Source organism: Crocodylus siamensis, chromosome 14 (assembly GCF_052110815.1).
Source record: "Crocodylus siamensis isolate JL-2025a chromosome 14, ASM5211081v1, whole genome shotgun sequence".
NCBI classification, from domain to species: Eukaryota; Metazoa; Chordata; order Crocodylia; family Crocodylidae; genus Crocodylus; species Crocodylus siamensis.
The window spans coordinates 16227033-16248561 of record NC_143408.1 but is presented as its reverse complement, the minus strand read 5'-3'; the positions used below and the strand labels follow the sequence as shown (position 1 = coordinate 16248561).

At 46.9% G+C, this 21529-nt stretch overlaps 1 protein-coding gene across 6 annotated transcripts in view; it reads left to right on the top strand.

Moving 5' to 3' along the window:
* Window positions 1-21529, top strand: part of KIRREL3 (kirre like nephrin family adhesion molecule 3) — an 839191-nt gene that overhangs the window by 475483 nt on the left and 342179 nt on the right. For 4 of the 6 annotated variants that reach the window (XM_090027372.1, XM_090027369.1, XM_090027368.1 and 1 more), the window contains exon 2: window positions 4303-4380. In XM_090027372.1, the coding sequence (XP_089883498.1) occupies window positions 4347-4380 (34 nt within the window). In that variant the 5' untranslated portion in view covers window positions 4303-4346. Of the gene's footprint in view, window positions 1-4302; window positions 4381-16886; window positions 17072-21529 lie in introns of those variants that run through there. The other 2 variants (XM_090027370.1, XM_090027374.1) reach the window with 2 other exon arrangements.

Below are 21529 nucleotides of genomic sequence, written 5' to 3'. Positions count from 1 at the left end.
CTTTGCACATGTCAAAGTTAAGAAAAAGCTTAAATACCTTCCTGAATGGGGCCTGATGTAGTATGAGTAGAGGACTCTCAGCCTCTCACTGGATGAAGCCCTGTGGAGCCTTGGATACATTCCTTAATCCATATAGGCTTGATCAAAGTCATCTGAAGTCAATGAAAGTCCTTCCACTGGTTTCCCTGGGCTTTGGATCAGACTCTCTGTGCCTTTTTTTTTCTCTATTTCTAACCTGGGGATAATAATAGCTGTCCACCAAGGAATCCAGGAAGCTCAGTCCTTTGAGCCAAATCCTATTTCACTTTTACAAGCTTAACTGCCACTTACATAGTTGCAGAAGTGCAATGATTGGCACTTTATATTTTAGGTTCTTTCAGGATCACGTGGGTACACATGTAACTCCCTGAAAGAAAATGGATTCAATGGGTTTACTCACACAAGTAAGTGTTGCTCAGCACAAATAAAGGATGCTGTGTGCAGCCATCTGCCATAAAGCTCTCACTATACTTGAAGTCTCTGGTGTCTTCCCCGTGTCTCATATGCAAGTTGGTGACACTCAGAAGTACTCATCCCTTGAATATGGGGGCTACAAAGGGACCACAGATGCATTAAGTAAACATCAAAAGGGCTTTGATCAACCTGGCTTTGCACAACATGGGAGCCTCTACAGAGCTTGCTGGGTCCATAGGCAGGCAATGCCTGGGACCTGGGACCTTTATTTTTCTCCACTGTGGCACAGACAAATTTGTTTGAAGAAAAAGCTTTTTGCTGCACCACAAGGTATATGCAGGGACAGAAAAACACGTGTACAGCCCACTTCAGGAAAATCCCTGCTCAGATCTGTCTCTCTGTTTTTTACTGATAGCCAGTAACCCCCTTTAAGAAATCGAGGGATCAAAGCCTGAGGCTTCCTCAGGCTTTGCTGTCATGCTGCTGCCAGGGCCAGCTGCTCATTTCTAAAGGGCAAGAAGCCTCGAGTCAGACTTATCTTCCCTTCAAGGTCCCGTGTTACATTATCGCACTGTCTGCTAAGTGAAGGGGATTAAGGAACAGAGGCCTTGTTGCTGCTGCACATTACTGAAGGGCAGAGGCTTACAATCAATTGCAGTGAATGTAGAGCCAGTACGGGAGCAAGCACCTGAGAGGAGGGATATGAAGGGAATGATGCATTCCTTGGATACACGCTATGGAGGATATTTGGGGCAATGGGGCTATGTGGTAGAGACCCTGATCCAGGAGTTATTCAAGGTTACAGACCCAATGCCTATTTATTCAAAATCATGTAATATGGTTTAGTCCAGTTAGTTTGCTGTGACCTATTGTTTCAGTGGGGCTGGGTTCATACACACAAACACACACAGATTAACGTGACACGCCTGACCTGGCCGTGTTGATCAGCATGGACAGGCTGACACCCTCATATGCCAAGAATCAGTTCATCAGAGCAACAATAACTACAGTCAGACACAAGCACACAGTTAAACAGAATACCTCTGAATCCGGCCGGGTGTCCAGATGACACCCTCATGGGCCAGCATGCAGCTCATTAGGGCACGTCTGAGCCAAACTGGGTCAATCAGCCTGTACAAGCTGATCCCCTTATGTGTTTCAAACTCAGCACATCCCAATCTTTTAGCCTCTTGAGGAGCAGACCCCACAGTATTTTGGGGCTACACAGGGATCTTTAGCTTAGGTAAAAGACGCATTGCTGCAGAGCAAGTGGGAAGGGAGAAGTAGAGAAGGAAAAATATACCCAGTTACCACCAGTTTGACCATAAAAGTTATTTATTGCTAAGTATATGCAATATATAATGACGCTAGCAGTAACAGACATGCAAAGGAAAAACAAACGCAAACAATCACAGTATACCCTGTTTCACTAAGTATTTGGGGAAGCTTAGCTCAAGCTTAATTAATACAGTTCAGGTTCAGAAATCTGTGCTTAGAGAAGAGAAGAGAGAGAGCTGGGATCTCACCAGTCCAAGGCACTAGGGTTGCAAAGCTGACAGGTTAAAGTTCTCAGCACGATCCTTGAAGGGAGATGATCTGCCTCCTTCAGCCTCTCCAGAAGAAGGCGGGTGGTGTCAGCACACACACTGCTGCTTTTTACAGATTTTTATATCCTCAGTTCAGCTTCTTTCAAGCATTCGCAATAGTGTAAATCAAATTGTCTTTTCTAGTGACAAGGGGTTATCTGGTTGGCACATCTCAGGAAACTGACTGATACTCAGGAAACACACACTTAGGAGCCAGCTTGCCATTCCTATGGATAGCAGATATACTGATGGGATATCTCCTGGTGTCTTCAGAAACAATAGATCGCTTGCAGCATCAGGGTTTTGGATTTTTACTTGTTGTGAACAAGCTTAGCATGACTTTTCCAGATCTTACTGTAGTCTTTTAACAAACTTAAGGCAATTATTGGAGTGTTCATAACCTTTTGTGGAGAGGACTTCCACCAGTCGTCCCGGGAAAAGTATGACAACACTTGTGGTCAGGGCTCCAACAGGCTGGACACTGTGTTGAACCCTTTACCATTGTTCAAATGTTGCCCATACCCCCAACTCGGTGTCTTGCGTCAGCATTCCCTAACCCGGCAACCGAGTCCTAGCCAATTAAGTTTACATAGGCCTCCCATAGTGGGACCGGGGAATGTACGGCCCGAGATGCCTCGTAAACTTACTTCTGCTTAGAGGTGTGCATGTGTGTGTGGGGGGGGGGATTAGAACAGGTCTGATAAATGCTGAGCTGGGTGGGTGGGTTGATTAGGATTTGGAGCACAGATTCCCCATCATGCAGTGCTCCCCTGCTTCTCTGATCCCAGAATTCACTGTGGTCTCTGCTTCAGACTTTCTGTTCTCCATCTCTCATGAATGGTCATCTGGTCCCATCTCCGATGCAAATGAGACCTAGGGCAGTTGTTTCACTCTTGTCACCTTATCTGAAGGGTTTTAGGTGCGTCTCTCACTGCATTTTAATCAGCTTCTGTTTAGGTAGAAGAGGGGAGGGGGACAGTCAGACAGTCTGCGCCCTGTGTCAGGGTTCCCCAAGAACATGGAGCTGAGAGGTAACAGTGCAGCACTTTGCACTTGTCTTTGTTCAACTGCATCCTATTTCATTCTGCCCGTTTTTCCAACCTGTCCAGATCTGCCTGGATCCGTTCCCTACTGTCTGGTGTGTTACCTTTGCCCCATAACTTGGTATCATCTGCAAACTTGGACAGGGTGCTCTTCACACCCTCATCCAAGTCACTGATGAAGATATTGAATAGCACTGGTCTAAGGACTGAGCCTTGCAAGACTACACTGCCCACATCTTTCCAGGTCTTCTTCTGTTCCCAGAAGATCGCTCCTTTGAGGAACGACCACCCTTCCTGTACCCCCATTTGGCCAATGATCTTGATCTTTAACGCCACGCTAACTAATCTCCTGAGCACACTAAATTTAGCCTTTTTGAAGTCTAGCACTTCAGCCCTGCTGGTTAGTTTACCCACCCTTCGCCAGGTAGTGAATTCAATAAATCGATGGTCACTATTCCGTAGGTTACCTTGTACCTGCAGATTCCCCACCAGGTCATCCCCTGTAGCTAACACTAAGTCCAGCAAGGCGTTTCACCTAGTGGTATCATATACCTCTTGCATTAGGTGGAGATCTTGTATGCAGGTTAAAAACCTACGTGAGCAGTTAGATTTGGCTGGCTGCTCCTCACAGCAGATGTCAGGGTAGATAATGGCATGGCCAATTAAATCCTGGTTGACTGACTGGGTCAGAGATGATGTAGTGATTGATTGGTGCTTGTGCTGACCATTCCTCATACCATCAAGTAAGTAAGGAAAAGTGAAAGGATTTTGAAAGGGTGGACCATGTTGGGTGTCTTGAGGGGAACCGAGCTACTGGTGGGTGGAATATGTCCCAATGCGCTGGCAGTGTAGGATTATCCCAGAGTCTGGCTAGTAAGTTTGCTTCAGCATTTGTGTGGCAGAGATATTGGGGGGGGCAGCGTTACTGGAACAATGTGACCCAAGAACCATGAGAAGTGAGTGGGGCACAATGTGCCTAGTGGGGCACAATGTGCCTAGCACAAGACTCAATGTATCACGCAGCGGGGTGTCCACTGGGTTGGTGTGCAATGAATGAGCCCATACAGGAGCACACCCTTCTGCAGCTGAATAACACAGTGCACTCTCAGTGCACTGATAGTGGTGTTAGTGGGCAGCACTCCCATGTCCCTCTGCCAGAGCCTTTGCCTCACACCTAGCCAGTTTGCCGGCTGATACAGATCTCACTCCTTCTCTTTTAGAACTGGGTCTCCCAAGAAGAGGATGCTGCTTGGTGCTGGGGTTCATGTATAAGGAGAAGTACAGGAGAATGACTGAAGGTAAGAAACATCCCTGACCTTCTCCAAAGCCACCACCACACTCCCTCACAAACTACCCAGCAGTTCCTATCTGTCTCCACTTCTCTGCTAATTTCTGTCTCTCTCCTCTTCATCATCTCCCCCATCCCTTCATTTTCACACACCATCTCTCCCAAGGTCCCTTCCTCTGTCACCCTGGCCTTGTCCACCCTTCTGCCCTCAAGCAGGTCTTCCAATAAGAAAGGTGTATGCATTGTGCTGCACCCATCGCCATGCATGTGACTGGACTCTTGTTACTGCTTACTGAGAAAAATCATGCAACTTTCTCATGGGTGGCAAAGGTTCCCCAAAGTAGCAGAGCCAGAGCCGAAGAAGCTGGGAGCCCTTGCCTGTCCCAGCACTGTGGAGGGATGGTGGTGCTGAGGGAGGAGCAGGGCAGTGGATCTCTTACCACAGATCCCCTGATGGTTCCCAGATCCTGAGGAAGGGGCATGCAGATGTCACGGTGGGGCTAGTGGAGCTCTAAGACTGCATAAGCAGCCATGGTATGGGCTAGCTACTGGGCTGCAGACTCACACATGGAGTTTCCTGCTGTTGTCCCTGAAGAGAAGCCCCGCAGACAGACCTGTTATTCTGTCCACAAGCATTGTACCACCTGAAACCCAAACTGTAACAATCATCAGCGCTTGGTCTATCCACAGTGTAGATGTTCTTGTGATTGCTGTGTAGCATAAACATGCCTGCAGTGATGCAGGCGGTAGTGAATGACAAAACTTCCACGGACTTTAGGAGTCCAGGATCTAACCTCTGACACGCCAGCATGGTTTAGTGTTTACCACATATGAGTGGGAAGTGAAAGACATAAGCTCTAGTTTCAGTGCTGCCACGGGGTAAGCTGAGACCAGTCATTTAATCTTCCCATTCCTCAGTGTCCTTATCTGTAAATAGGGTTTGTGACGTTTTCCTTTCCCAAAGGCTGTTATGGTGGTTAATTGGCATGTGTAAAGCACTTCCACTATGTGAAACACAATGTACTGTATGCACTTAGTATTTTTATTTAATTCCTGTATGTGAAAGCCTTGCACTGGAAAATCATTCTGGTCAGCATAGAGACTAATAAGTCACATTTGCAAGTGTAATAGGCAGTTAAAGATCTAAGTCTCCTTGAATGCCAGTAGAATTTGGGATTCTTTGATAGCCAACACCTCAAAGGTATTGAGCTGCCCAATTCCTATAGATATTGGGAGTTTGGATCTGGGTAAGTGCCCAGCACCCAGATTTTCAAAGTTTCTTTGCGTTCCCTAAAGAGGCAGGTAGGTAGGTGGGTACCTGCTGAGAGCCTCAAAAGTGCCTAGGCAGGTCTCACTCCTGATTCCACTGACATCAATGGGTGTCACCTGCCTCAGCTCCTTAGGTGCTTTTGACTATCCCACAGGCTGCCTTTTGCATCTGTAAGAACCCAAATGTGTTTGCAAATCTGCTAATAAGTGGGTTGCCAAACTGCTGTGTCCTGCAGGTAGGTTTTGCTCCCTGAGGAGCTTCTCAGGCAGTACTCCCAAATAAAGCGCAGTCGTTGAGCATTCAACCAAAGAACAAATTAACAAAACTAAACCCTTCTGCCCTGTTCTGGGTACTAGGAGGGGAGGACACCTTAGGCTCTGACCTAACCCCTCCTTAGTAGTCAACTTGTTCTGCTCACTATTTGCCTTCTGCTTGCAAAATTTTTCCTCACCATTTGGTGCCTTCTGCTATCTCCTCTCAGTTTTAAGCTCCCAGTAGGATGCTAACCCATTATCCAAGTGCCCTGCAGTCTGGGTTTTCTCAGCAAGGCTGACTGGTCCCTCTTAGAGTCTGTCCTGTTACACTGCCCCTCTGTAAAATAGCACTTTCCTACCTCTAATCAGTGTAGCAAGCAGAGTTTCATGAATGCTTTTGCAATGCCACTAAGCACCCAGCAAGAAGTGCAAAGTTTCATTATTGTGTATTCTAGTCATCTCTAAAATGATGAATAAGTATTCATTCATCCATAAAAAGACCATAAATAATTATGAATAGTAATAATTAAACAATAAAAATATTTACACTTAAAAGAATAAATGCTCTTCCTACTTCTGGCACTTGAGAGTTTTGTGGAGTCAAAGCCCAGCAAAAGTGCTTCCACACTGCAGCACCATCTGTGATTAATGTCAAATCAGAAAATTGACAGAGATTACCAAAGCAACACTAAATGCGAGATTGGTATCAAGTGCATAGGAAGGAGAGTTGGGCTATAGTAGGCTTACTGCTCAAGGAGCGATCCTTCTAGACACAAGAACCCCCAAATCCTTGCTCAATGTTGTAATTAGAAAGGCAATCAGAATAGGTTGCAAAGTTGTAGGTTTCAGAGTCCCCCACCCTTTTTACTTATGCCAAGTAGCACATTACCCTGCTAATTCAAGCAGGACATCTCAAAGAAAGCTTTGTCTTCGCTAGGGTAAAAGGTTTTTTCTTACCTAGATTTAGCTAACACCCTGTAGTCTTGACTTGGACCTGCTGACATGTGAAAACTAAGGTACATTGCTAGGACTTTATCTCATGTTAACTATCTCATGGGCTAACTGACTGAAGCTAAAAGCGCTTCTTTAATATCCCTAGAAAAGATGCAGCCTAAGGATACGTCTATGCTGACACATAGGATCAACCCTTAGAGTCTCTCAACCAGCCTGAGCCACATGAACCATCACTCCCTGTATCTCTCTTACACTGCTGTTGCTGCACAGTGTGCTTCCTATTCCTCAAGCTGACCCTTTCTAGGAATCAGTCTGTAGACAGCTTCTCTCCATTTGCCCTTGCTTTGATTAAGGGCAGTAGAGACAGGGAGCAGAAGGGCCAGAAGTCAGGAACAGGAAGTTATAGCATTGCTAGTGGTAGACTTCCATGAGTTTAGGGGTGCCGATACTCATACTCTGACGCATTCGAAGTAGAAGGCATTGGCGTCTTCTGAGTAGAAGCAACCTCGCAGCATCGTGTGTGGAAGCCCCTGTGGGTTCAAAAATGTTTGCTGGGGCATTTTAACTAGGGCTCATCAGTTAAGCTTTAGTTAAAGCATCCTGCAGCCATTTTAAACCTGTGGGGGCTTATTACACATGACTTCAGTGTTTTAATTACAGCGGCTCTCTGCGAACTATTCTAATTTAAATGCCCCCTTGTGAGCATGTGTATATGCACCCCCTGTGTTCGCTGCCTATAATGCAGGGATTCTCAATTAGGGTACTGTGGCACTCCCAGGACATGTGGGACAGTTAAGATCTTGGGACAGCTGGTAACAAACACTCAGGAAAAAACTGATCTCCTGAATGCCCACTTTGCTTCAGTATTTCACCAGACCAAGGGGAAAGTCAAGTGAGATAAGGATCACAAGGGGCATGGTGGGAATGGTAGCCTTCCCACTGTGGATGCTGAGCTGATGCAAAACCAACTAGAAAAGCTAGATATTTATAAGTCAGCAGGACCAGATGGACTTCATCCAAGAGTGCTGGAGGAGCTGGCTGATGTCATTGCGGAACCCCTGGCAAAGAAATTGTGGTGCACAAGGGAGATCCCTGAGGATTAGAAGAGGACCAACATTGTGCCTATCTTCAAAAAGGGAAGAGGGAGGACCCGGGCAACTATAGGCCAATCAACCTAGCCTCCATTGCAGGGAAAATCCTAGAAAAACTCATTAAAGAATCTACATGCAATACGCTCGTTGAGGGTAAGATTCTGAATGACAGCCAGCATGACTTCATCGCGGGTAGGTCTTGTCTTACCAATCTCATCTCCTACTACAAACAGGTCTCTTTCCTTTTACAAACAGCTGTTCACCAGGGCACCCTGGGGAAGACCAGGAGTAACGCCAACAAACTCCTGGAAGGCCACTTCAGGCTCAATTCCAGGAAAAACTCCTTCGCAGTCAGGGTGTCCAGACTGTGGAATAAGCTCCCTCCAGAGGTTGTGCAGTCACTTACCCTGGAAATCTTCAAAAGGAGACTGGACAGTCACCTCGCTGGGGTCACTTGACCCCAGTTGTCTTCCTGTCTAGTGCAGGGGGGCTGGTCCCAATGATCTACAAGATCCTTTCCATCCCCTAACAATCTATGAATCTATGAATCCTTTCAAGGGTGCTGCAGGGTGCCACACAATGTTATCACTGTTATGTGTGCAGACATACCCAAGATAAACCCAGAGATTTCAAATAGAAATCCACGGTATTAAAAAAACAACCCCTCCCCACCCCACCCCCCCAAACATTCTGACCTTTTGTTGTTCTTTGCAACAGAAGAATTGCTCTATTATCTTTCTATAGTAAAAAAAATAGTGGAAACTAATAGCTGGAATTTTCCAAGACATGCCTTGAGTCTCTGGAGGAGGGCCTTGAGCCTAGAAGTCTGAGAACCACTGCTATAGTGCCTCTGTGGTTTTAACCCACTGCAAAGAGACATAGGCCAGAAGTAGATTCAGCTTCAGGTCCTGAAGGTCAACATAGCTTTTCTGCCACTGTAGAGTGAGCTCACTTGGGAGGGGGAACTTAGTGGTTTTCAACATACATTGTCAGTGGTACAGGCTTGAGGATGGCCCTAGGGTTCACCCTAAGAAGCAGGAAATTTACCTTAAGGGGCTGCTCCATAGGAGTAAAGACAATGGGGTCTAGTCCTGAGCTTGCCTCTTCTTGCAATATTTTCATGCACCTTGTAGGGCCTGGGCTCAGGAGCAGGAGTGTATGAATACTCTCAGAGGATACCCTGAGATATCTGAGATCCAATAGGAACAAGGGCACATTCATGTATATTCACCTAGGCCAAGGGTTAGTGAGGAACTAGTTAGGGAACTTCTGGAGGGACTGGATGTATTCAAATCAGCCGGTCTGGACGATCTCCGCCCCCGAGTGCTGAGAGAATTGGCTGAGGTCATTGCAGGACCCCTGGCATGGCTTTATGAGCACTCGTGGTGCTCTGGTGTGGTGCCAGAGGACTGGAAGAGGGCCAATGTGGTTCCCATCTTCAAAAAGGGGAGGAAGAAGGACCTGGGAAACTATAGGCCAGTTAGTCTTACCTCAATCCTGCGCAAGCTTCTTGAGAAAATTATTTTGGCGCATGTCCACGAGGGACCAGCAGGGGAGATTATGCTTAGGGGCAACCAACATGGGTTCATTAGAGGCAGGTCCTGTCAGACCAACCTGGTGGCCTTCTACGACCAGGTCACCAAATCCTTAGATGCAGGGGTAGCAGTGGACATAGTCTTCCTGGACTTTTGGAAGGCCCTCGACACTGTCTCTCACCCCGTTCTCATTAAGAAACTGGGAGAGTGTGGTGTTGACACCCACACAGTCAAATGGGTCGCCAACTGGCTGGAGGGCCACATCCAGAGGAGGGATGTGGGAAGTGGGATCCCCCAGGGCTCTGTCCTCGGGCCCGCACTGTTCAACATCTTCATCAGTGACTTGGACAAGGGGGTAAAAAGCACCCTGTTCAAATTTGCTGGTGACACTAAGATGTGGGGGGATGTGGGCAACCTAGAAGGAAGGAATAGGCTGCAATCAGACCTGGACAGGTTACAGGGATGGATGGATGAGAACAAGATGGGATTCAACACTGACAAGTGCAAGGTGCTGCACCTAGGGAGGAAGAACCAGCCCCATCCCTACATGCTGGGGAACTCCCTTCTCATCAGTGCAGAGGCAGAAAAGGACCTTGGAGTCATCATTGATGCCAAGATGAACATGGACTGGCAGTGTGGGGATGCAGCCAGGAAGGCCAACCGCACCCTGTCATGCATCCACAGATGCATCTGAAGCAGGTCCAAGGAGGTGATCCTCCCGCTCTATGCGGCACTGGTCAGGCCGCAGCTGGAGCACTGTGTCCAGTTCTGGGCGCCGCACTTCAGGAGGAATGTGGACAGCATGGAGAGGGTCCAGAGGAGGCCACTTGCATGGTCAGGGGGCAGCAGGGCAGGCCCTATGAGGAGAGGCGACGGGACCTGAACCTGTTCAGCCTCCACAAGAGAAGGCTGAGGGGGGATCTAGTGGCTTGTTACAAACTAATCAGAGGGGACCAGCAGGCATTGGGGGAGTCCCTGTTCCCCTGAGCACTACCAGGAGTGACCAGGAATAATGGTCACAAGCTGGCAGAGGATAGATTTAAGCTAGATATCAGGAGGAGATACTTCACGGTCAGGGCGGCTAGGGTCTGGAACCAACTTCCAAGAGAAGTGGTGCTGGCTCCTACCCTGGGAATCTTTAAGAGGAGGCTGGATGTACACCTTGCTGGGGTCGTTTGACCCCAGTACTCTTTCCTGTCATGGCAGGGGGTCAGACTCAATGATCTGCTCAAGTTCTTTCCGACCCTAGATACTATGAAACTATGAAACCATGTGATAGCTTAGCCCTTGCAAGTTCAGCAGCCCTTCAGCTAAGTATTTGGCCTCTGGCATATTTTCTTTCAGATTTTGGAGCTCAACAAGTAGTTTCATCTTGAAGATCATGTTATGAGTACAAGGATATATGAAAACACAAAAGTAATATCTGTGAAAGAGACAAAGCACAGCAAAGCAGGATCTGGCCTCTGCAAACCACTGGCTTCATAGATTTAAAGATGCTCTAAATTGAAAGCAAAAACACAGGAGTGCCATAGCTCTAGAGACCCTTTAGGTTCTGGTGGTACAAAAAAATTGGTCCTGGATGAAAATTCCAGATCTCTTCACTTCCAACTTTGAGAGAATTTCCCCAATTTGGATCCAAATTTGTCATTTGGGCCTTTTAATAATCTGAACAAAAGTTAACTTCTGATGCCAGGTAGCTCTTATTAGCACAGCTGAGAATCAGTGATATTTCCTGCACGGAGTACCTCTACTGACAGTGCAAGCCAGACTCTATGGGCCAACTTCACCAGAGGGATAAACAGGAAGACACATTCTCTTTTGCATTTTGTCAAGTTTTTATTGCATTAGAATGTTAATGAATGGCCCTAGCACTAATTACAGGGTGTCCAAAGGAATTAAAAGCAGATGCAGACAACGGGGCAATCTGATAATTATGAGGTGTAGGGTCACCATCATAGTGAGAATCGGTAATTACAGGGATCATTAGAACCTTGCTATCACCTAATGAAGATGTTTTGAAAGTGCAACTGCAATTAGAAAAATGTGAGGGACTTGGATTAAGGCCTTGTCTACACATGCAAGTGGTATGACTTGAACTACCACCATCCAGTTTATGTGATACAACCCTCCCTGTTGTACATGCAGTTATACTGGTGCAAAAATTTTTATCCAAGTAGTTATTTCCTGCACAGGAAGGGGGCCGAGTTACATTAGAGCAGGCATCTAGACACCATAACAACTTCATCTACATAAGCAGTTGAACTGGGATAACTAGATCAGTTAAAATATAACACCCAACATCTGCATAAAGAACAGACCATTCTGTTTCCCTTAATATCAGCTATAGCACCCCTTCTCAGATGTTTGTTCCCACCTGTGGCAGTAGCCTCCAACGCATGGCTCGTAAGACCTTCCAAAGTTGCTCAAAGCCACCCCAAGTTAAAAGGATCAACTGAAATTTAATGCGGGGGAGCAAAGGCTGGAACAGGACTAAGCAAGCATTTGTGGAGCACTTCTATTAGCATTTCCCATCCTATTAGTTCACGCTGGCTTTCCATTGACTTGTGTTATAATAAATTAAGCCTGGACACTGAATCTCCCTCAGGAAAAGCCAGAAGCTGTACATCAACCTCTGACCTTATGTTATGAAGCCTTTCCCAACTCTTGCTGCTTATGTCCCAGGCAGGAGAAAGTCTAGCTCTCTCCCTTCCCATAAGTAAGAACCTGGCCCAGCTGGATATAATTCAGAGTTGTGTAGGAAGCAGAAGGAGTGCGCAATAGATGTTCCTATGCAGACATCTTCTGATCATCCCCATACTCTGATTAATGATCAGCAATTCCTTGTGCTTGGATCACTAGGTGGCGTGTGGCTGTGAATTGTAGGGGGAAATTAAGCTGGTGACAGTTGTAGTTGGAGGGAGAGTGGTAGAGCTGTCTGTAATGACGGTCTTGCAATAAAGAAGTGTTAGAGTTAATCTTCTACCATCTGTCTTCATTCTGCTAATAACCCACTCAATCAGACGCTGCAGACTGTTTGTTAACATTCAGAAACAGATACATAATCATGAGGAACGTGCCATTTATTCATCAAGGGCTGGATACTTTCTCCAGCAAATCTCTCCACTGGCTCCACCAGAGATTTTGGTTAAGAAGTGTCTGAGGATGACGTATCTGTCTTGAGTGCATAAAGTCAGGCATCTCAGTCATTGTTTAGCATCAAGCTAAATGGTCTGGAAGCCAGAGCTCTTGTGATTTTTGCAGTGTGGATTGACTTCTGGTCATTAGTTTAGGTGCCCAGATATGGTTTTAAGTGGCTAGTGCCTGGCCCTCAAGTTTGTAGATTTTGGCTGATGTGAGGAGCTCAAGATTTAACCCTAAGAATTAGAACAAATGGAGTTCTCTATCCTCCCAGCAATACATCTTGCAGCTTCCCCCAGACCCAGGAGCCATACTATGAATTCCTCCTCCTTTATGCAAGCAGTACATCTTTGCCTTCATCTGGAGTCTGGCAACTTGCCTGCCTCCAAGCAACTTGGGGCTTAGGGTCTGCACTTTGCTTTCCACTCACAACTGTGTGTGTGTGCTAGGTAGCTGAAGGCTGAAGTTTGGTGCCTGTTCTAATCCCAGTCTCTCACTCCAGCCTTTGACTGCTTGCCAGATCTAACTCAAGTCATTAGCAATCGTCACTGTAGCAATTATGGCATTTTTTGGCTGCTATTCATAAAGCGACTAACGGGAGCTATTAAGCACTAGGAGGTGTCAGCCGACTCCTTCACCACCTGTTCTGGCAAGCCGCCGGCTGCTAGAAGATGCTCTCAACCATTTGCAGGGAAGCAGGCACTTACAGAGGAAGGAGCATTACCTGATCTTCTCAAGAGTGCCCCCCTCCTGCCCCAAACTCTCCTCTATAGTTGAGGAAGCTGCAAAAAGTCAGGGCAGGGCCATGTGGAGGGGAATGGCAGCCATGTGGGATACTCCCCAAGCTTTGAGGCTCCCCAAGCACCTTCTCTATGCAACCAACAGGCCTGGTGGTAAAAGGAGAGCTGGCCAGGAGAGGATCTGTCCCATCAGGGGATGGGCACTCGTTACAGTAGTGTAACAGGATTCAACTTGAGAGAGTCCATAGAAGAGCTACGCACATGATCAGAGGTCAGAAAAACAGACCTTACGATGACAGGCTGAGAGCCAGGGGGCTCTTTAGCCTGGAAAAGCGCAGGCTCAGGGGTGACCTGATGACCACCTATACGTTTATTGGGGTGACCACCAGGATCTGGGGGAACATTTGTTCACCAGAGCGCCCCAAGGGATGACGAGGTGGAACGGTTATAAACTCCTGCAAGACCGTTTCAGGCTGGACAGAAGGAAGAATTTCTTTACTGTCCGAGCCCCCGAGGTCTGGAACAGCCTGCCATCGGAGGTGGTTCAAGCACCTACTCTGAACACCTTCAAGAGCAAATTGGATGCTTATCTTGCTGGGATCCTATGACCCCAGCTGACTTCCTGCCCTTTGGGCGGGAGGCTGGACTTGATGATCTTCCGAGGTCCCCTCCAGCCCTAATGTCTATGAAATCTATGAACTGCAGGAGTGTCCATGGGGCCCATTCAGCCCTTGTCTAGTCTGTCTGTCTCTGGGCACTCTTTCCTTCTCCTTGCCTGCTACACCTTGATGAAATGATACCTTTAGGAAAGGGAGGCTGCCTCAGGGCTCCCAAGGTCCAATCTCCTTGTATGAACACAGGTGTTCATGTTCATTCCTTTAAGGGCTAATTACATGGCTCCGACCACCCATAACACCATACCCATGCTTCACAGATATCACCATTCATTATTGAGTTGTCTCTCTGCCCACAGCCAGGCACTTCACCTGACTGAGCTACTCCAGGGTGTGGCCTTGAGTCCCTTTTCAGGATCCTATCTATCTTGAGGCACTGGGATCCTGGCCCTGACTTCACCCTTCTCTGTGCTGTGGGTCCCTGACCCTGTCAGTCTCCGGCAGTGTCCCTAACTTGGTCTTCAGCCCCTCCTGGGCCCTGGGCTCTGGCCCCACTCTGAGACCAGTTGAGATCTGCAAGCTCCCTAGCCTTGCTTGCCTCTCTTGGGCTACAAATCGCTGACTCTGCCTCTCACACCTTGTGGGCTATGGGTCCCTGACCCTCCTTGCTTTCATGACCCTTTGGCTGTGGCCCTGCTCTTCACTCTTGGCCCCTATCTTTTGGACCCAGGCCAGCTGAGATCACCTTGTCTCAATCGCTAAACCATTGACAGCTTACCCCAGCATAGGTGTTTGCCAGGCTGCAGCCCTGCTATTCTCTTCCTCATATCTCAGCTGTCAGGATCAGACTACAGCCCCAACTCGGGCTCTGGTCTTATATTCTGTAAGCCCAGCCCCTTTTTGGGTCATGTGACCCCTGATTGCACCAAAGTCTCCTGCTACACTGATTTCTATGAGTTAAGAGAACAACTCATCCTCCCCACTTTGTTCCATCCATGCCTAGTCAAGGTAAATCCTGATATTTTTACATCAGTTCATGCAATAAGTTGGACAGAGCTGAAAGACCAGCCCAGATCCATTAGCCTGTACCAAGGCTTTTAGAGCAGCCTTGTACAGTTCCCCCCTAAAATAATTACTCCGAGGTTTTAATACACACTAACTAATGAGTGGTACCCCAGAGCAGAGAGGTTTACCCACATTACTACAACAAATCCTGGGGAGCTTCCTTCTACCATCATGAGCTGTGAAGAACTTGGCTTCTGTGCCATTCTTACCCTCAAGTGCACTTCGCAACACAGTTAATTCTAGCACTGCAGTCCCAGGCAGCTGCTCTGTGCTGACCTGTAGCTCACATACAGCAATGGACACTCTCTTAGGTTCAACTGAAGCAGGTCCAGGATTGGAAGACCAGGTGTGTGACTGAGGTGCAATGACAGAGCTCCAGTTGGAGGCCAAAGGACTCTAGTTGGAGGCCCTTTTGGTGTCTTGGGGCAGTCCACAGGCCAGATGGGGTCCTGCACAACCTCTGCTTAGCCATGTGCTGCCAGATGGGACTCCATGCTGCCTCCCTTGGCCCAGTGCTGCTGGATCAGAGGCCTGTGTTGCCTTCCTATGCCCTGCATTGCCTCTGCTTGGCCCTGTATTTCAAGATCAGCCCCATACCACTTCCAGCTCGGCCTTGTGTGTCCAAATGAGGCCCCAGGCCACTTCCACATGCTGGTCTAGCATGGTATCCAGCATTCTGGGCTTCCCAGAGGTCTGGAAATTTGGCAGTAGTGGAATGGCAAATCCTGCCACTGCTCCCCCACTGCCAAATGTCAGATTCATGGGGACCCTACGGGCCAGATGGCATGGCTCCATGGGCTGGATCTGTCATTTGGGTCAGGAGTTGAACATCCCTGGTTGATGCCACAAGTCAGGGTTGGAACAGAAGGGGGTGCTGATGCTCAGAAAGCCAGAAGGGGTGGCCAAGATGCTCAGAACATAGGGAAGTTTCAGTCAAAGATAAATGAGCAAGGGCACGGGAATAGCAGGCATGTTTTAGATCAGAAATAAGAGTGCATGGCAGAGCTGTGCAGCTGCCTACAAGGCTCCTATTTCTGGCTAGTGTAATCGGCTCCACATTTTCATGAGCACCAGATCCACACAATGTGTCTAACTTTGCTTTTTTTTTTTTTTTTTTTTTTTGGAGTGCATTGTTCTGAATTCCTGCATGTTTCTAGTTTACAGATAAGATGCAGGTACACATGGGTAGGGAGACAAAAAAGAATTGTACATGTACATGAAAGCTTTTTTATGGTTTATAATTATCTCATGCCGGTGCTCAGCATAATTATAACTCCGACATATTAATAATTGGAATTGCAGCCTGCACTATATATCATGAAACAGAAAGGAAGCTCAGCCTGGGCTTGTATAATGCACCTTGGTCTAAATTGAGTAATTGGTAAAATGGTAAAAATCATTATTTTTCCCCACTCTTTGATGCTGGAATTAGTGAGATATTAGTGCAATTAGCTGGTGCTTCCATTTGAGGCTGCAATCATTTTGTTGCTAATTTAAAATAAATATAAAAGCTCACTTGTGCTGCTGAACAGATTATTTGTCCTGCTTAAAAGTATCTAATGGGGCGGCTGTCATCAAAGGGAGATACATTTAACCCATTTCCATTCGTTTTCCTGTTAATTTAATATCTCTTTTCCTGGATTGGATTTTTTTAATAAAAACTTGTAAAGTAGTAAGCAAACGAAAGGGATGGAGAGAGAGAAACACAGTGAGCAAGTGAGCATGGGAGCTTTATAGATACACAGTTTATCATAAGCCAAAGTAACTTGAAACCAAGGCTGTTAAACTGCACCAAGCAATAAAAAGAAAACGCTATTCAGAGATCGTTTAAAGAGCTGAGTAGCTTGTCAACGAAAGGTTGCTCTGTTGAGCTAGTGCTTAACAGCTTCTCAAACAGAAACTGCAGCTTTTGCAAGAGTGAAGGTTTCAGATAGTTCTGCACCATCTTCCTGCATGAAGAGACAGCTATTGTATCAGTCTGAAGGTGGGATGCTGCACCATCAAGGTTGGTCTGAGTAGAAACCCAGGTGCAAAGGAGAGGTGAGACTAAGCTACAGAATTCTGATGTGGGATCCAGCATCCTGAGGTCCAGGGAGGGTTTGGATCTCCAGGGATTTGCTGGGGCCCATGGTGAAAAGTGGGCCCTGCATGTGGATTTAGGGTTGGGATGTGGGGGAAGTCACTTTCAGGGTTTGGTTCTGGCCCATCCATAGGTGATTTGATGCATCATCATTGCTTTGTTTTGCACCGTGCAGTAATTACAGTGATATTGGATTCAGCTGGATTCTGCTTTCTTGGCATTATCATGTCCTGTGCTCTCAGCAGGAACATTCCAGCCAGAAGGAAAATCAAGTTGCTTTCAATTAAGTTAAGCTATAAATTGCCTCAAAGGGCAGACAAGCAGGTGGAGAAGTAGGGGATGCTGGAGAATTTGGTGGGTGATATAATCAGTGTTTCTGTCCTGAAAGCTAGAAGGTCCCTTTATGATTGGCTTCTTTTTAGGATTGCATCTCTCAGCCACCTCTTGTCCAGCTGTTTCATACCTACTCAGGGATGAAACAAGCTTGACTCTGAAGGACTAGGGAAGGAATTCTTGGTATTGGAGACATTAGTAGTCTCATCCAGAAAGACCTGGTTGCTTCTTCACTCCACTCCCAACCCACACACTCTTCTTATGAGGTTGCAAAATGACCAGATCCATACCAAGAGAACAGCCTATGCAAGTTCAGCCCCCAAGCTCATCACAACCCTGTCAGCGCAAGGATCAAACCATTTTGGATTATGTGTGTGGTCCTGTCCAGGCAAATATCTATGGTGATCTACATTGGGAAACTCATCCTGACCCCCCAGGTTTCATGAGCACCACCAGCAGCCCAGCAAAGAGGTTACTAGGGCTGCACGAAACAGCACTGTTCAAGTCTGACTTCAGTTTCAATGTCTGGACAGAACAGTGTTTTGTATTGAATATAATTTTGAGTCGAAACAGCCTCACTGTTTTATTTCATCGAAACAGTAAGGCTGTTTTGACCCTGTTTTGACTGTTTCACCAGACCATGGAGCTGGGGAAAGGAATTCAGCCCAGCTGGGCTGACTTCCCAACCCCAGCCAGGGGTGGGAAGTCATCCCAGCTGGACTGAATCCCCAGATTGTGCCGGAGGTGGGGTGCCTCACCATCCACCGTGGTAGATCATGCTGGGGATGGGGAAGCAGCCCAGCTGGGTTGCTTTCCTGCCCTCCCCACGCGATCTACCACGGGGAATGGAGAGGCAGCCCAGCTGGGCTGATTCCCCACCCCCTGCCAGATCTTGTGCCCAGGATGGGAAGTCAGCCCAGCTAGACTGACTTCCCACCCCCAGCATTATGGTCGAAACATTTCAATTTTCAAAACATTCGGCCTAACCTCATTTTATTTCAACAGCCTTTGTTTCATTTCAATTTTGTTGTTTCAACCTCAAAATGAGTCGAACCAACGTCAAAACAAAACGGCCGTCGAAATTTCGCACAGCCCTAGTAGTTACTAGTCTTAAGGAATCACCTCTATTCATAGGTCTCCCCAGTCTGAACCAGTAATCTTAGAAGCAGCAATCCACCTAAAGCAGGCTCGTATAAACAGAAGTTCTTACCTGAACCTCAGGAGTCAGAATCAAACGTACACCTCCTGTAAAGTCATTTCCTCCTCTCCCCCGAGCCCCAGGAGTCAGCCTACTGACTATTAGACATGTTCCCCACGGTAGGGAACAAAATTCAGCCCATTTATTTAGCACAATAGTGCAAAGTTGCTATTCTGCACTAGTGACCTGCTTGTTGAAGAGGCCAGATCTTTCTTTATTGCGTCATCTGTTTGTGTATCAACATCTGTTGTGCTCAAGGCTGCTTAAAGATTTAATTAAACCAATTATGCCCCAAAACAGGAGGGGCTACAGGATTTGAGCTCTTCACTCCTAAGCAGTTTCATCATTCTACCTACTGCATTGGCTTGTGGAAAGAGGCGGACTCATAGCATTCAGTCTGCTGTCAGGGATTTTATTCATCACAACCTATTTGCAAAAGCAAGTAGGATCCTTAACACTCTATCTGCTTGGATCCATAACACTTGGGATCCTTTTGTTTACTGATCTGTAAAGCCATTTGCGGGGCGGCAGGGTGCAGTGCAAACTTTATCTATAAACTCTTGCACTGTCACCAGTAATAAAGGTTTTGCTTTCTCTGCTACTTGGCAGCTGTGTGATGGGAAAGCTCACATTACCCCAAGCATTGTCACTTTCATCTCCAAGAGAAGACACAATTGCAAGTGATTAGGAAAGGCATCTCCTGTATAAACTGCACTGAGCCTTTTGTTCTTTATCTGACAATGGCATTTTAAAAGGGAGAAGAGGGTGGGGGAGGAATGGAACCAGCTCATGAGATATTGTTAAAGATGCCTCCTTATCAGTGGGAGTCTCATTGACATATATGATGCTTCTCGCTCATGTAGGCAAATGAGGCAGTGATGTAAGTTAAACCTGAAAACCAACAAACAAGCCTATGTTTTGTCTAGTGTCAGATGGAAAATTTCACCTCTATTGGGCCAGCTGGAATGTTGGGTAGAAAAGCAGGCGCCTCACTGGAAAAACAGATTGCTGTGCTGAGCTGAGCTTTCTGTGATGAAACCAATTACACACACAACTTAGATTGCAAGCTTGCAATGAACAGGCTGATGTTGGTGTGAAAGTATCTGCACCATTGACATCTGTTGGATACAGCAGAGCTGCTTGGCTTCAGGTTATAGCTCCTATATTGCTAATAGCAAAAGGAGTCTTGTATTGCTTGCAGCTTCAAAAGGTGGAATACGTGATCTTGGAGCAAGAGGAGCTGAGCTTCAGCCTCAATGGTCCCCTTGGCTAAGTAAAGACAGTCAAAAAGCCTGAGGCTGAATCAATTCAGACTTTGCAGGTTAATCTAAACTGCAGAGATGAAACTGAAAAACAACTGGACACACATTCACTTTTGATTCAAGAAATGCAGCCACATTCCTGCAGTGGCTCAGGCCAGAAGCTAGCGGGGGCTGTACAGCATGGCTCTCTGTCACAAAGCTGTGTGTTTGCTTCCTCTTCCTGCTGCCCCTGAGGTCTCTGGGATTTGCAGTCCAGAATCACAGAAGCCAGACTCTCCAGGGTTGTTCATCACTTCCTCTTCCTGCTTCCAGGTGCCTCTGGGATTTGTAGTCCACAATCACAACCAGCATTAAGTTTCAGTATATTTAGCAGCACGGCAACTTTGTACTGGGGAAGGAGTATTTAACCCCTCTCCCTGGCCACAGCTAGGGTTTGCCTGTGGGGGAGGGGGCAGTTCCTGCCTCCCCCTCCCCCTAACCCTTCTCTGCTGCAGCAGACAGCACAGCCCAGCCCAGGACTGGGAAGCATGCTGGGATGCTGGGGTACTGTGATTAAACTGAACCAGGAAGGGGTCTGGGACAGAAGTTTGATAAACCTGTTTGACCCAAATCAGGTAACTCTGATACTACATTCACCTAGGTTTATCTTAAACAGGTTTCTGTCATTTTGAAACTGGTTTTCATAGATTTCATAGACATTAGGGCTGGAAGGGACCTCGGAAGATCATCAAGTCCAGCCCCTGACCGGAAGGGCAGGAAGTCAGCTGGGGTCATAGGATCCCAGCAAGATAAGCATCCAATTTACTCTTGAAGGTGTTCAATGTAGGTGCTTGAACCACCTCCAATGGCAGACTGTTCCAGACCTCGGGGGCTCGGACAGTAAAGAAATTCTTCCTTATGTCCAGCCTGAAACTGTCTTGCAGTAATTTATGACCATTCAACCTCATCGTCCCTTGGGGCGCTCTGGTGAACAAACTCTCCTCCAGATACTGGTGGTCACCCCTAACAAACTTATAGGTGGCCATCAGATCACCCCTGAGCCTGCGCTTTTCCAGGCTAAAGAGCCCCCTGGCTCTCAGCCTGTCGTAATAAGGTCTGTTTTCCTGACCTCTGATCATGCGCATGGCTCTTCTCTGGGCTCTCTCAAGCTTCTCCACATCCTTTTTGAATTGTGGAGCCCAGAACTGGACACAGTACTCCAGCTGCAGCCTCACCAAGGCCCAGTACATGGCACTGAGATTCTGTTACAGATTTAAACCAGTTTCTGATTACTTAAACTGTTTTTTGTGTAACTTCTGTCCATAGCCCTTGTGTTAAGAGTGGTCAGAGTGTAGAACATGGCAACTCCCTTGGAGCTGTCTGTGGCTACCAAATGTTTATACGACTTACGAATGGTGTATATTGATTTGAGTTCAGGTTCCTAGTGGAAAGGTATTAGTGGCAGGGCTAAATAAATAAATAGTGAAGTACCACCCAAACAATAGGCACTAATTCAAACATTTCTCCCATACTGTCATGTCCAAAAGTATAGATAGTTTAATCTGTGAACATATAGTTAAAGGCTGCAGGTATTTTTTCAAAAGTACCTGAATGATTTAAGAGCTTAGATGTCATTTTCTCAAATA